This window comes from Stegodyphus dumicola, chromosome 5 (assembly GCF_044657685.1).
Source record: "Stegodyphus dumicola isolate Sdum_Otavi_A_Nest chromosome 5, ASM4465768v1".
Taxonomy (NCBI): domain Eukaryota; kingdom Metazoa; phylum Arthropoda; class Arachnida; order Araneae; family Eresidae; genus Stegodyphus; species Stegodyphus dumicola.
This window is the reverse complement of record NC_140772.1, coordinates 103,747,016-103,763,664: the sequence shown is the minus strand read 5'-3', so window position 1 is coordinate 103,763,664 and position 16,649 is coordinate 103,747,016. Positions and strand designations below refer to the sequence as shown.

The window sequence follows — 16,649 nt, the reverse complement described above, 5'->3', positions numbered from 1 at the left end:
TGTGTACTCGTGATATTTATAATGACAAGGAATTTGATTTAAATCATATCAAAGACGGAATACATTGAGATGAAATAGTGCTACATTTAGTAAGGAATTATAAGCTGAATAAAATAAAAACATCTGCCCTGAAGATAAGGATAGTGCTGACAGATCAACTTCCAGTTCATTGAGCACTGCGATGTTCCCCTGTTGATCAGTCTGCACCTCTTTTGGAAATCCCATTCGATTAAAAATTCAAAGGAAAACAACAATCGTGGTTGAGCAAAGATTTGTGATAGGAACTGCATTCGGATATTTTGAAGACATGCAGATCGCAGTTATAAGATACTTATTTTCTGAAGGTGTCACGGGCAGAGGTCCACAACCATCAACATTTGTTTTTGAAAATATTTCTGCGATAACAGGGACAGTTTTCAATGCCGCTTTCTTTTTATCTTGTGGCCTTCCAATTCTTTGACGTTTGTCACAAGTTTTAATAAAATTCTCGACATCTTTGTAACAATCTGAGCAATAAACATTTTTGAATAATGCATCTTTGGTCTTTGTTGCACTAAGAAGGGTTGCTGTTTCTTCATGACAAATAGCCATCAACTGTTTCCGATATTTCTCAGGAACAACAATCAATAGTCTTTGTGTTCCATCATGATCTTTTTTGAGAAAGAGAATTTGGCCTTTTTTTATATACTTCATACCTTTAGAAGATTTTAATTTAGCTTCTTCATAAAGTGGCTTGAATTTGACGCTTTCCTTCTAAATTCCTTCTTCCTCCGACACTAAATATTTCTGGAGAGGCCTTTATCAGATCTAATTCAAAACATTCATATTTCACAGGAGGCAAACTTTCATTTTCAGTCAGTGTGTCTTTGTCGTTAAGTTCAGTTTCAGAATTTAACTCATTTGTTGAGAACAGATTTTCCGTTTCTTTTAGTCATCACTGTTGAGCACGAGTTTGTATGGCATTTATCATACGAATTTGAACTTCATCTACTTTTGCTTCTTTAAATAATGCAGCGGTCTTGTTACCTTCCTTGATCTAATGAATCTCTTAAGATTCCAGCCTTTGTTATTACATGACCAAGAGCTCACATTCAAGCTCTACCTCAGCCAAAGGTAAGCATACTGGATGTTCTTCCAGAGGTGTTCATATCCACACAGTTTCACGTGTATACGAGGCGTATTCGGAAACTAAGTACTGTTTTGAAAAAAAAAAAAAAAAATAGTAAAACAATTCTTTCGAATCCAATTTTATTTTTACATGAAAATACATGTCTTAAACTATTTTTCAACATAGTTTCCGCCAATGATCAAACATTTGTCATAGCGGGTGACCAGTTTTTGTATACCATCGTCAAAGAAACTTCCCGCCAGTTTTGATAACCACGACTCCACAGCATTTTTCGTGTCATCGTCAGATCCAAAGCGCTTGCCACCAAGCTCGCGCTTCATGTGCAGGAACAAGTGATAGTCGGACGGCGCCAAGTCCGGGCTGTACGGTGGGTGATCGAACTGCTCCCAATGAAACTGTCGAATTAACGATTGAGTGACACCACCAGTATGGGGCCGAGCATTGTCATGGAGCAACACAATTCCTTTACTGAGCATTCCTCTTCGTTTGTTTTGAATGGTACGCCTTAGTTTTGTTAAAGTCTCACAATATCGTGCCCCATTAATGGTTTCCCCTCTGGGAAGAAATTCAGTAAGCAAAACGCCTTTCCTATCCCAGAACCAGTGCACATGATTTTTTGTGATGACATTGTCACTTTGAACTTTTGTTTTTTTGGAAAATGAGTGTGTCTCCATTTCATCGATTGTTGTTTCGATTCTGGTGTGAAATGACACATCCAAGTTTCATCACCTGTCACAATTTAGTTTAAAAAGTTTTCTCCCTCATCACTGTACCGCGTGAGAAATGCCAGGTCACTACCAAGTGGCTTTGTTTTGTGAACATCGGTGAGCATTTTTGGAACCCATCGGGAACACAGTTTGTGATAATTCAAGCGGTCAGAGACAATTTCGAACAAAACAGTACGTGAAATTTGTGGAAATGCCTCTGAAAGAGTTGTCATTGTGAAGCGTCTGTTCTCATGAATTGCTTCATCAACTTTCCTTACCAAACCATCGGTGACAACAGAAGGCCGACCACTCCGAGCCTCGGCGTGGACATTTGTTCGACCTGCATTAAACATTCTTACCCACTTTCTCACCATTCCATCACTTATTGCGTATTCACCGTAAACTTCTGTCACTTGACGATAAATTTCGGCCAGTTTAACATTCCTCGCGTTCAAAAATTTAATCATGGCACGAATCTCCCAGTCAGCGGGAGAACTAATTGTCTTAAACATTTTGAATGTGCACAGCAAACTGAAAACACAACATAGAGCAACCAAAATGGCGACAATTGAAAGTCAGTGAACAAGAAAGACTAGTGCGCATGCGCAAGACGCCTACCACAGCACTGCGACGGCGCTAGAATGATACGGTACTTAGTTTCCGAATACGCTACGTACATGGAAGGCTGTACATACCTTTGGCAAATTAAATTTAAAGTTGCACCAGTACCTCTAAGTGTGGGCATTTTATAGCCACTTACTTTACCTACTCTGGGATATGGAGCCATAATATCCTTAAAACTATTTTTGGAAAATTCACTTGAGGGTACAGTTTCATTGGATGCTATAGTTTCTAAATCCTTCTTGAGTTTATGGTGGGGTAAGGGTTATTGCTCGGTATATATCCTTCAAAGACACGACTCCGCCTCGCTAAACATAACTTTATTCACATACATCATATTTTTAACACAACTATCATATTATAACAGAATAACATAACAGAAAAATCCTAAACAAAAATTCACACATCCTACACTCGAGCTAACGGTGAAGTGGGAGAGTTCACTGTCGCACTGGCAATTTTTCTTTACACAACATGATGTGGTCTGGAGGTGTATGCAGCCGGACGTCAGACTGCCACAAGTTTATCACACAGAGGTCGAAGATGAGAGTAGGATCCACATTCATAACAGCCAGACTATCTCCATTTCTCAAATTCCCTTTCATGAATTTTATCGGTACATTCTGTCTTAATTATAGGTTTAGTATTAAAATCTTCTGATATTTCTTTAGGATTATGTCTATGGTGATAACTACTTTGCATTTTTTTCCCCGTTTTGATGACTAATGAAGTTTTAAACCTTGTTTTCTAGGATTTTCCTTCTTATAGCTCTGTTTAATGCTCTCATACTTGTCTAATTTTTCTGCTAGCTCATATGGAGTTTTCAATTTCATCCACTGGTCAAGAAAATGATCCTTTACTTCCGTTGGAACCCTACACAGTCAAGTCGTTAATTCGGTCACCCATAATCCGGAATGATCTATAATCTGGACCTCAAAGCTAAAAACTTTCTGCGCATGACATTGACGCATAGGCATTTACGCGTGTGCATAAGACCTTTACGGCTGCGAATATGCGAGTGCGGATGCGCATAATACGTTTACGCATGCGCATTTAATGTATAACGGATGGTATAAGCTAAGCTAAAATTATCTAATTCAGTTAATGTTGCAGATTGCGTTGTTCCTTAATCTTTTAATTGGATCCGGCTTATTATTTTTTGCAGACTGTTAGAGCAATTTCATAAAAGTAAGCTTGAACTTTCGATTATGTCAAAAAGAATTTCCTATTCTGGAGCTGTCAAAGGATCTACAAAGCGAAAGCATGTTTCGATGTCCATCAAACAAAAAGTGGAATTGCTGCAAAAAATAGATAAAGGCATATCCTTTGTTTCTCTAACCATTCCGAAATCTGTTTATCAATTTCACGCTGCTTTGCGAGGGGGGTGTCGTGGTGCGCAATGAACTGGAAGTTGATCTGCCAGCACTATCCTTATCTTCAGGGCAGATGTTTTTCTTTTAATCGGCTTATATAATTCCTTACTAAATGTAGTATTTCATCTCGATGTACTCTGATATGATTTAAATGATATCAAAGACAGAGATAATGTCTTTGATATGATTTAAATCAAATTCCTTGTCATTATAAATATCACGAGTACACATCAAATAGTTTTCTGGTTGCATTCTAACTTCGACTATGCGAAATGTATGCTTTACACATGCGCGCGTTGAAAGAAATGTTTAATAAAGTAAACAAATAAATATTAAGCTTTTTTTACTTCCTCGTACGAAGTAAAAAGGAAGTATTGTAATCGCGAAAAGCTTCAGGCAGCATATATTTCAATAAAAATATACACTTTGACCGCTTTCGAATGCAATTTAATGATGCTTTTGCGTGATGTCTGTACGTAAGGACAGAATAAAAGACTCTTTTCCTCCAAAAAAACTAAAAACTGCTTTAAAATGAATTCTGAAGAGAATTTTTTGTGGTGTGCGTACGAACATACGTATCTCACATAACTCAAAAAGAGAGTAGCCTCAGAACGTTGAAATTTTGTATATAAGACTTCTATAACATGTAGATGTGCACCTCATATTTTGGTTTCAATCGGCCACGCGAAACGTATATAAATAAATATATTTATAAATATATCCACTCTGTTACCCGGCTCAGTGATCTCAGTTTCTTTACTCTCATATGTTTGTAAATTGTACATTTTTTGCTTTAAAAATGATTGAATTATGTTGTTTTTATCTTCCGGTTAAGGGTTTTATGCCTGTTCCCAGTAAATCTGTATGCAATATTTTTTGAATTATCAACAATTTTAAAATTGTTTAAGTGCCGCTAAGCCTACTTTGATGGCGGCCATTGATGTTTCCATTTGAAACAGGAGACTAGTGGATTTGTTGCCAATCTAGAGAAACTTAACTTCGCAACAACAAAGATAACGCATTCATTTATTATTGCCAATTAAATCATGCTTAATACTTTCTTGAATTTTTTCGAGGAAATAAGCGTTTAAGATTTACTTTGTAATTTTTAATACAGATATTTTGAGTTTTTATGTATTTTTACCTTGTCGCGAAGTGAGAACTGAATTAATTGAATGAGAAATACTCAATCGTCTGTGAAAAACTGTTTCTTTTTTGTTTTGTTTGCTTAATTTCTTTTATACATAGTTCTAGCTTTATTATAGTATTTGAATAGAACATGTGGCAACAATTAGATAATTCTTTAAATGATATAAATTTTGTGCATTCAGAGTTATAACATGAACGAAATATAATACTGTTAAGTAAACCTAGTGCCAGAGTGTCACTATGGTAAACAAAGTGAATTTTAAAGAATGCATTTATTCTATTGTGGTTTATGCGCTGTCAGCGAAGTAGGTTTAATTCAATCTAATAAGTTTAAATAAAATGCAAGAAAAAATGTGTATAATTTAATATTCCGTACAAGGAAGTCATGTGGTGTACACATCAGATTTTTTTTTGTAAATTTTGATACCCTTTAAATCATAATTGCTCTTTATTTATAAAAAAAATATGGTTTAATATTTTTAATTTTATAATTTCTGCATGCCATCTTACCAGATTTAAATTGATGATCTATAATCCGGAAAAAATGATAATCCAGAATCGGCAAAGTCCCGACAAGTCCGGATTAAAGACTTTTTACTGTATTTATCTTCAAAGCATATACTAATGTTTTATAAGTTTATTTTGTATAAAATTACATGAAGAAATTTTCAGCAATGTGTGATTAAGTAAAATTTATTTATGAAAACATTAATAAATATTAGAAATTTATATTACTTCCTATTATATGATATGCATGTTGCAAAAAAAAAAAAAAAAAAAAAAAAAAATAATTTAACAAAACTATTACTTACAGAACAAAATACTACTTATTTCTGCAATCATGGCGTTTATCTAATTTTGTAAAATATAATACAATTTCAAATGGCAGTCATAACAGATGTTTCATATTAAAAGTATCTTATAAATTTTAATTTGTAAAGAAGTATGAAATAAAATAAAGAGACTAACAAAGCAGAAAAATAACTCACCTGATCAGGACTTTGCACATTGGTCACATCTGATCTTAAAAGAGGATCACAATTTGCTAAATTTGCATACACTACAATACCAGCTAAAGAAGTTCCAATGCTCAAAAGGATTGTTATAGGCAAATTCAAAAACAAGGCACTGAAAAATAAATAATTCTTTCAAAAATGTTTAATAACTTTCAATCTGTAAGTAATAGTTTTATTCTGGATAAAGACTGCATTATGAACTATTACACAATCAATATTTTATTCTCATCAAAAGAATGCTGCTTGTATTTAATCTGTTTCTAAAAGTGACAAATGCATAAGTAGATTCAAAAGTTTCCGCCCTGATATACTTCTAAAAGAAATAGAGAAAATTTTAATAGTTTTCTCAATATAATCTCCTTGTAATTAAATACATTTTTCTCATCATTTAATGAACAACTCTGTGCCTTAGAAAATGTAACCTGAAGTTTGATCCCAAAATATTCCATAATCGCTCTTCTCTCAACATCACTAAATCTCTCTCTATGAAGATAAGACTATAGTTTGAAAAACAAACAATCATTTGCAGTTAACTCTGGGATGTAAGAAGGGTGGTAAAGGTCTTCAAAACCCCACTTCTTTATTGCTTTTTAAGCCAAATTATTGTGAGAAAGATGAATATTATAACTCAGCATTCCATTCTTTTTCTCTTTAATTTCATTGCACAACTGATGAAAAAGACTAGCATAATATCCTCCATTTACATTTGTGTTTCTTTCTTAAGTTTATTAGGAGGATTCCTTGATAACCCCAAAAATGGTCACTGTTACCTTTTATACTTAGTGCTGCACCTTTGCTTATCTTGGTGACACTTCTCCCCTCTCTGGTAATTCTCCCTTTGATATAGGATCATAGTATAGGACCACTGTTTCATCAGTGATCATGATCCACTGAAAAAAAAAAAATCCAGTTTGCTGTAAATGCAATAATTGCTCGAATTGCTAAAAGAAGTTGAGGTTTCCAACTTGTAGTGACTTTGCTCAGGTGAATGTGTTCCTGATGAATATGAAAACAATGTTGTTTGAGACAGATCCAATCTTGCTGCTATCTCTTTGATATTTTAATCTCCTACACTTAATATTTCCTTCTGGATACAAAAAATATTGTGTGATGTCAAAGTGTCTAACCGTCAACCTTCATGAAAATAATTTTCTATGGATTCACAGCACATGCAATTTGTTTTACCCATTATTCCATTGTAGGCAAAAGAAGATGAATCACCATACACATGAACCAAGAGTTGTTTTATTTCTTTTGGATTAAGACCTTTTTTGGACAAAATTCAGTCAAAGAACAATTCTCAGTTTGAAACATTTCAGAACAAACTAGCACATCACTTCAATAAGTAAACTGTCAGAAATGTGTTTAATGACACTGCAATTTGTTTTACGCATTATTCCATTGTAGGCAAAAGAAGATGAATCACCATACACATGAACAAAGAGTTGCTTCATTTCTTTTGGATTAAGACCTTTTTTGGACAAAATTCAGTCAAAGAACAATTCTCAGTCTGAAACATTTCATAACAAACTAGCACATCACTTCAATAAGTAAACTGTCAGAAATGTGCTTAATGGCACTGGCATTCAGCCAAAGGTCCTACAAGCAAAAAGGGAGGCATGCTAATTCATTTGCATTTCCTTTTTGTGAATGATTGTTGTAAAGGCTCAAGTACAGGTTTGTCCAGAGATCAATAATGCTAAGATATGAGTGAAGGCAGACATGGATCTGTCTACATGCATCAAGAATGTTAAGTACTGGAGATCATATTTTTAATGCTGTGAAATATTAACTATACCTCTGGAATAACTTTTACAACCCTTTTAATTTCAAAAATAAAATTAAGTTAATTCTTATAATTTTAAATTAAAAGAATTAAGAATAATATTCACTGTAAATACTGAAGAAATGCATCAAGACAAAATTTTGAATAATGGATGACTAAAAAAGAACTAAATGATTCTTACGTTGTTAATTAAATTTTGTTCCTAAATTAATGTAGATTATAATCAAGAAAAAAGGCAGAAATCTACATAACCAAAGAACTAGTTCATGAATTCTGTTTCTAAAAATAGGTCTCTTAAAAATAAGTCTCAGATCTCTTAAAAAAAGAAGAGAGAGGAAAAAAAAAAAAAAAAGAGAGAGCAACAAAATAAATACTACAAGAGCTGGTTTTTGTGAATTTTTCCTAAACACATCTTTTTAAGATGTTATGTTAAAATTCAAAGAAAAGGGACGAAGTACTCTAAAGTTTAGCAACTTTTTGCGCTAGCAGTTGTGGTTCTGGTACTAAAAATATTCTACATATAAAGATCATTCTTACCCATGGCTGCAATAGTTAGAGCAAAAGGTAAATAAAAAAAAGTATGCAATATCCTGTTGTTTCTGTTTATGCTTCTTCTTACCTACATCTTCAATATTTACTTAGATTCTTCAATATTACAAAAGTGTACAGTAATTATATATGCTTACATAGATACGACCATTAATGAGACCTTTAGAAATCTCCATTGACCTGCTAATATTTTACCCAAATGCACAATGTAATTTCTTATTTATGTTTGCACTGTCATAAGGATAGGTTTTTCCAACAAAACATTACAATCTCAAAATCATGAGATTAAGCTAAAAAAAATTCTTTGGGAGATTTAATAGTAATATACTTATTATTATTGGGTTTTGTGAACATCTCTATGAGTATGAAATACTTAAATACGTTGAAGCAAAAGAGAAGAATATGTAGTTGTAAGCATACTGACGGCTCCTGATATGAATTAGACTGTCTTGAATACCTATAAGGACTGTTTTAAATTCTTCAATATTATAAACTAAAGGGGGAAATGTCCTTTTGATGATAAAATAATTCCCATTAGAATTTATAAATCATTCCCAGAATGGATTTCATGAGGTTTCATACCATGGTAGAGTCTAAAAAAAAGTCAACCAATGTATACTTAAAAATCATGTCCCATGTCATTTTGTATGTTTCATGTAAATAAACCTATATGATACCTAGAAGATGCATTCAGTGAAAAGATTATTTCAATTTTTAAAAGCTTAAGTGTTTTGTTTAGTACTTTTTGTTTCCAAACAAATTTCTAATGAGTCTTTGCAACAATAGATGGCGCTACAGCCTAATGGTTCAATTATGGTTGCTATGGCACTGAATACTTTTCAAATATGTGATTTGTATTCTATTCCCCTCCCCACCTTTTTTTTATTGCTACAGTGCTTTAGACTGATGTATGCATCAATGCTGTGTCGTCATGTTGATGGCATTTCTTCTATTTCAAATTGTTATGTAAAATAAATAAGTGATATTTACAGTCCACTTACCTTTGTTTTTGTGAACTTAATCATTTTCTGGTTCGTGCGAACGAAGAATTTAATCAGTGAGCTTTGGATAAATGTGATTTATTCAAATATCAGCACACGAAATCTGCTTCGATTTGTGGATTAATAATCAATGTAGTGTACTTTCGATTGAATTTGTGGATTATGGGTGTGGCATGGTGCAGTGTAGAAACCTCAGCATTGGGGTGAATACCATTCCAATTTTCCCCTCTTCTTTTGCTAAAGTTATTAGTATAATATTTATTGTTATTCATAATGGCTGCTTTGAAACCAGTTTAAACTAAAAAGAAAGTTCTAAAAAGCAATATAACAACGTTTAAAGGCATGGTAAATTTAAATTTAGAATAAGCAGAAATTTTAGAGGTAAAGTTGTTTGAATTGAAACTAAATGCTTTTAAAAGTAACCTTTGCTCTACCTTTGAGGACATTTTTTTTGTTGTGTCCTGAAAAAGATTGTGATATATTCATTACGGAACAACAAACAATACAGGAAACTTTAGACGAATTATGAATAACTATAAAGTTAAAGAAAACTTCCAGTGATTCTGTTAACGAAACAAGTTGTATAGTAAAAGTAAATTTGTCTGACGCTCGATTACCAAAATAAGAACTTTCTTCCTTTACAGGGGAAAATATAGAAGAGTGGATTAGTTTAGAAGAGTGGATGATCTTTTTAAGGCAAGTGTAGATAACAATCTGAATATTTCTAAATGTCGGAAGTTTCAATATTTAAAGCCTTCTTGTAAAAAAGCAGGCTCTGTCTATTTATTATTGATTCTATTCCAATTTCTGATGCTAATTATGACATAGCCTTGCAGCTTTTACAGGAATGTTAGTCTAATAAAAGAGAATTAACTAATGCATTAATCCGTAAAATGCTTAATTTGTCAAATGTTTCTGATTCAGCTTAAGTTATTTTACATTGTGTTGATGTAGTGAATGAATATGTACGTTCCTTGAGAACTCTTAAGCTAAAAGTTTCTGATGTTCTTTTTGTTTATCTGATAACAGAGAAATTAGATAAAAACATAAAATTTTGGTGGGAAAGAACTTTGAAAAAAGATGAATTAGGTACTTTAGATTATTTACTTGAGTTTCTAAAAAACCAAGCTAGAACCCTTCAGAATAGTAGAAAGAAACCTAAGATTTAAGAAATTTTCTAATTCCAAAGTAGCTTCTTTAGTGTTGAGTAAAAACAGTTGGAAAATGTGCAGGGAAGATCATTCTCTTCCCAAATGTGATAGGTTTTTAAACTTAAGTGTCCAAAAAAAGAATCAAATTTGTTAAGAAACACAAACTTTGTTTTAATTGTTTATCTACTCAGCCTCATTTAGTGAAAAATTGTCATAGTTAACATAAATGTATTACGTGTAAGTTGCCTCATCATACTGTTCTTCATTTTGATCGAAATCCTAAAACTAGTGAAAATGAGAAACCCAAACAAACATCCTCACTCTCCCCCCATGCTGAAGTGTTCTTACCAAAGAATGAAGTCATTACAAATGCCACAACATGTACAGGACAATTTAATTATTCTAAAGGTGAAGCAAAACGTCTATTACTCTGTACTTATGCGATTAAAGTTAGTGATTCCAATGGTAAAGCCATCCCTTGCAGGGCTTTACTAGACTATGGCAGTGAAGACAGCTTCATAGGTGAAGAGTGTGTTAGAAAACTAAAGTTAGGTAAACTTAACAAAATTTAAGTGTCGGGCCTTGGTTCATTCAACACTGTAACAAGTGGAGAAGTGGAATTGATCTTTACCCCACTCTTTGAGTCAAACTCCAAATTTTGAACATATGCACTCGTGATTCCAATCATAACTTCAGATGTGCCTAACATATCGCTTCCTACTAAAATTGCGAATCATTTTGATGATCTAGTCTTAGCTGATCCTATGTTCAATGAAAGAAAAACCTATTGATATTTTGTTAGGTGCAAATGTATTTTTTACTATGCTTAAATGAGACATCATAAAGAGAGGACGATCATTACCTTTTGCTATTTGTTTTCAGTTGAGTTGGATCATATCCTGGAACACTATTACTAATGATTCAAATCTAACTACCCCTTATGCAGTACAAAGTCTGTAATACAGACGTCTATTATTCAGAATGATCCATAATCCAGACCCCAAAGCCACAACCCTTTTTTTTGTATGCTTTACACATGTGCGCTTAATGCATAACAGACTGTATAAGCTAGGCTAAAATTATCTTTACTGATTTGAAGGCATTTCAGTTAATGTTGCAGATTGCATCTTTCCTCAATCTTCTAATTGGATCCGGCTTATTATTACTTCCTTGTATGAAGTAAAAAAGAAGTATTGTAATCGCGAAAAGTTTCAGGCAGCATATTTCAACGAAAATATCCATTTTGACTGCTATCGAATGCAATTTAACGATGTTTTTGCATGATATCTGTACGTAAGGACAGAATAAAAGAATCGTTTCCTCCAAAAAAATTATAAAACTGCTTTAAAATGAATTCTGAAGAGAATTTTTCATGGAGTCTGTACGAACGTATGTACGTACTTGCGTACATACATACGTATCTCGCATAACTCAAAAACAAGTAGCCTCAGAATGTTGAAATTTTGTATATAGGACTGCTATAACATGTAGATGTGCACCTCGTATTTTGGTTGCAATCAGCCACACCCAACGTATATAAATATAAATATATTTATATCCACTCTGTTACCCCGCTCAGTGAACTCAGTTTCTTTACTCTTATATGTTTGTAAATTGTACATTTTTTGCTCTAAAAATGATTGAATTATGTTGTTTTTATCTTCCCGTTAAGGTTTTTATGCCTTTAATAAATCTGTATGAAATATTTTTAGAATTATCAACAATTTTAAAGTTCTTTAAGTGCCGCTAAGCCTTTTTTTATGATGGCCATTGATTGTTTACATTTGAAACAGCAGACTAGTGGATTTGTTCCCAATCTAGAGAAACTTAGCTTCCCAACAACAAAGATAACGCCTTCATTTATTATTGCCAATTAAATCATGCTTAATCCTTTCTGGAATTTTTTTGAGGAAATAAGTGTTTACGATTTACTTCATAATTTTTAATATAGATATTTTAAGTTTTTATGTATTTTTGCCTTCTCGCGAAGTGAGAACTGAATTAATTGAATGAGAAATACTCAATCGTCTGTGAAAAACTGTTTCATTTTTGTTTTGTTTGCTTAATTTCTTTTATACATCATTCTAGCTTTATTATAGTATTTGAATAGAACATGTGGCAACGATTAGATAATTCTATTCTTTAAATGATATACATTTTGTGCATTATGAGTTATAATATGAACGAAATATAATACTGTTAAGTGAATCTAGCGCCAGAGTGTCGCTATGATTAACAAATACTAGAGTGAATTTTAAAGAATACATTTATTCTATTGTGGTTTATGCTCTGTCGGCAAAGTAGATTTAATTCAATCCAATAAGTTTAAATGAAATGCAAGAAAAAATGCATATAATTTAATATTCCGTACAAGGAAATCATGTGGTGTACACATGAGATTTTTTTTTTTTTTTTTTTTTTGAAGACTGTTAGAGCAATTTTATAAAAATTAAGCTTGAACTTTCGATTATGTTAAAAAGAGTTTCCGATTCTGGAGCTGCCAAAGGATCTACAAAGCGAAAACATATTTCGATGTCCATCAAACAAAAAGCGGAATTGCTGCAAAAAATGGATAAAGGCATATCCGTCTCAAAATTATACGAAGAGTATGACATTGGAAAGTCAACTGTATATGACATAAGGAAAAAGAAAAAGGAACTTTTTGAGGATTCTGACACCCCACTTGTAATGAATAACAGAAAAAAAGTCCATTATGTTAAAAGTGACAAAGTTATGATTGAATGGGTCGGTATTCTCAACACAGGACTTGAACAGTGGAATTGTAGGACTTGTACAGTGGAACTTTGTAACTGAACATGAAATTATGTCTGTTTATAGAATTAAAGAGAAAGTATTAGCACAAAAAACAAAGCAACTTAAACAACTCACGTTGAAAGAAATGTTTAATAAAGTAAACAAATAAATATTAAGCTTTTTTTTTTTTTTTTTTTTTTTTTTTTGTAAATTTTGATACTCTTTAAATCATAATTGCTCTTTATTTCATAAATTACGGTTTCATATTTCTAATTGTGTAATTTCTGCATGCCATCTTACCAGATTTAAATTGATGATCTATAATATGGAAAGAAACCTAATCTGGAATCGCCAAAGTCCAGATTACAGACTTTGCACTGTACAGTGAATAATCTTTAGTTGAATAAAAATGAATTAGTTGAAAGATTTTGGTCTTTAGACTCCATTCCTGAAGTTAAACGCATCTCTAGTGAAGATCAAGAATGTGAAGAATTCTTTATAACAACACACTTCTGTGATGAAAATGGTCGTTGCACAGTGAAACTTCCATTTAAAGATAACCCTTCAAAAAGGCTGGGAAATTATACAGATATTGCTTTACAAAGATTTAAATCTTTAGAGAGAAATCTCCTAAGATCTCCTGATACATATGAGATGTATAAAAAATTCCTGAAGGAATACTTGGATCTCAGACACATGGAACCAGTTCGTAGCTCAGAGTCCCCAAGTCAGGCATACTACACGGGATATCATGCAGTAATTAAGGAATCTAGCTCTACAAGCAAATGCATGTGGTGTTTAATGCTACTAGTAAGTCTTCATCAGGACTATCTCTTAACGACATACTGATTACAGGTACTAGAATATAACAAGAGCTATTTCCAGTTTTGATCAAATTAAGATGTTACCCAGTAGTTGTTACAGCTGATATCATGAAAATGTTTAGACAAATTCTAGTTAATGAAGAACATACAGACTTTCAAAGGATATTTTGGCGGGACAATCCAAGTGATCCTATTCAATAATTTTACCTTATAAGTGATCCTATTCAATAATTTCGACATATACTGTCACATATGGCACTGCCTCCACTCCATATTTGGCTACTCGTGCTTTATACCAACTTGCCTACGATGAGCAGAATAACTAAGCTTTAGCTTCGAAGGCTGTACTTCAAAACCTTTTTGTAGACGATTGTTTGGTAGGTGCTCAAAACATTGAAGAGTGTAAAAATCTAGAAAATCAACTCTTGCAAATGTTAGGACATGGAGGATTTCTTCTGCGTAAATGGTCATTCAATGACTTGTCAGTGTTAGAGAATATACCTAAGGAGTTGAGAAATGATTCTGAAGCAATGAAAATTCAAGACGATAGCTCAATCAAAGTTTTAGGAATTAATTGGACCTCTCCTCCCCTGAAGACTACTTTAACTTTTCCGAGTCCATTTCTGGAGAAAAGTTTAAATACACTAAAAGAGATATCCTTTCTGGTTTAGTGAAAATATTTGGCCCATTGGGTTGGCTTGTTCCTTGTGTTACTTATGTATGAAAATCTTGATACAAGACATGTGGAAACTCCATTTATCATGGGATAAACCTGTTAGTGATAAGATTGCTAACAAATGGAAGAGTTTCCAAAATGATTTACATCTTATTCAACAATTAAAAATACCGAAATTTATTTTGATTCCTGATGTAAACAATATTGATAATTGTGCATTTTGTGATGCCTCCAAGAAAGGCTACTATGCAGCAATTTATTTGCGTTCAGTATCACGTAATTTGGACATCAAAGTCTCACTCTTAACATCAAAAACGAGAGTCGCCCCTCTGAAGGTGCAATCACTACCACGTTTAGAGTTGTGCGCCTCAGTTTTGTTAATGAATTTACTTAAATCAAGCTTAGAACATTTAGAGTTTCCTATACGTAATGTTTTGGTCTGGACAGATTCAACTGTTTTACTGTCCTGTATTTCTGCAGAACCCTACCGTTGAGTTCCCTTTGTGCAAACTGCATTGCCAAAATACAGAACACACAGAACACAATTCCTAATGTAAGGTGGAACCATATCAATGGAAAGCTGAACCCAGCTGATTCAAGTACAAGAGCCAGCCAAATTTCTGAATTATGAACGATGGTTCATGGGACCTACTTGGTTATATTACCAAGATTTTGAAACATGTCCTGAGAGCAAACATCTCTGTACTGATGTAGATTATGAAGGAGTTCGTAGAGAAGAGAGAAAAATGTGCATTTCAGCATCTTGTACAGTAAAAGAAAATGACATTTTTAAACAGTATTCATCTTGGACAAAATTACGTCGTACAGTTGTTTTAGGCCTAATATTCATTTACAACAGTCAAAACTCCTCCGAAAATAGATTGAGAGTTTTTCTGACAAATGATGAGCTTCAATTAGCTACAAAAACAGTAATAAAAAATGTCTAAGAATCTTATTTTCAAGAGCTCTCTTGTTTAAAAACATCAAGAGAATTAAGAAGTGTGAGCAGTTGAGTAATACAATTAACTTCCTTCCTTGATGATGAAGGTGTCATTCAAGTAGGTGATTGCTTAATAGCAAACATCCTATTTTGCTTCCAAAAGAAGGACATGTCACTAATCTCATCGTATCTCATTACATGTCAATTATTTGCATGCTAATCAAGAGTTATTGATAAGCACTTAGCAAATGCAGTTTTGGATTCCTTCGGTGAGAAGTGTAGTGAGAAAGATAATTCACAGATGTATTCCTTGTATTAGAAATCGAGACAAGACTGTGACCCAGATAATGGGTGATTTACCCTCGCCCAGAATTCAACCATCAAGACCTTTTACAGGCACCGGTGTTGATCACGCTGGCCCATATTCAATTAAGTCCCAAAGTGGTAGAAGAGCTAAAACTTTCAAGTGTTACATATCCATTTTTGTGTGTTTCTCAACAAAAGCTGTACACTTGGAGTTAGTCAGTGATCTATCAACTTGAACATTTTTAGCAGCTTTAAAAAGATTTATCGTCCGATGAGGTAAACCATCTGAAATTTTGAGTGACTGTGCTACTAACTTCAATCTTCCAATATCTCCTCACTTCTGTGGCTTGTGAAAATCTAATGTGAAGTCCATGAAATTTCATATTAAACGAGTATTAAGATCCACACTTACAAGGAATTTTTAACAGTGCTTACACAAGTGGAAACATGTATGAATTCCTGTCCTCTATGTGCACTGTCTAGTAATTTAAACAACTTTAGTGCATTGACTCCAGGTCATTTTCTGATTAGATCCCCTTTGCTTGCCATTCCTGAATCTGACTTGAATGATGTTAAATCTTCAAGACTTAAACATTGGTCTCTAGTTCAACAGACTGTGCTACATTTTTGGAAATGATGGTGTGCAGAATATTTAAAAACCCTTCAA

General features: G+C 33.2%; 1 protein-coding gene across 5 annotated transcripts in view; it reads right to left on the bottom strand.

The window, feature by feature from the left end:
• Positions 1-16,649, bottom strand: part of LOC118201299 (putative sodium-dependent multivitamin transporter) — a 163,325-nt gene that overhangs the window by 66,382 nt on the left and 80,294 nt on the right. For all 5 annotated transcript variants that reach the window (XR_015041185.1, XR_015041186.1, XM_085816933.1 and 2 more), the window contains exon 7: positions 5,969-6,107. Coding sequence is in view for 3 of the 5 variants with exons in the window: in XM_085816933.1 (XP_085673059.1) it covers positions 5,969-6,107 (139 nt within the window). In the remaining 2 variants the exon portion in view is untranslated. The remainder of the gene's footprint in view (positions 1-5,968; positions 6,108-16,649) is intronic.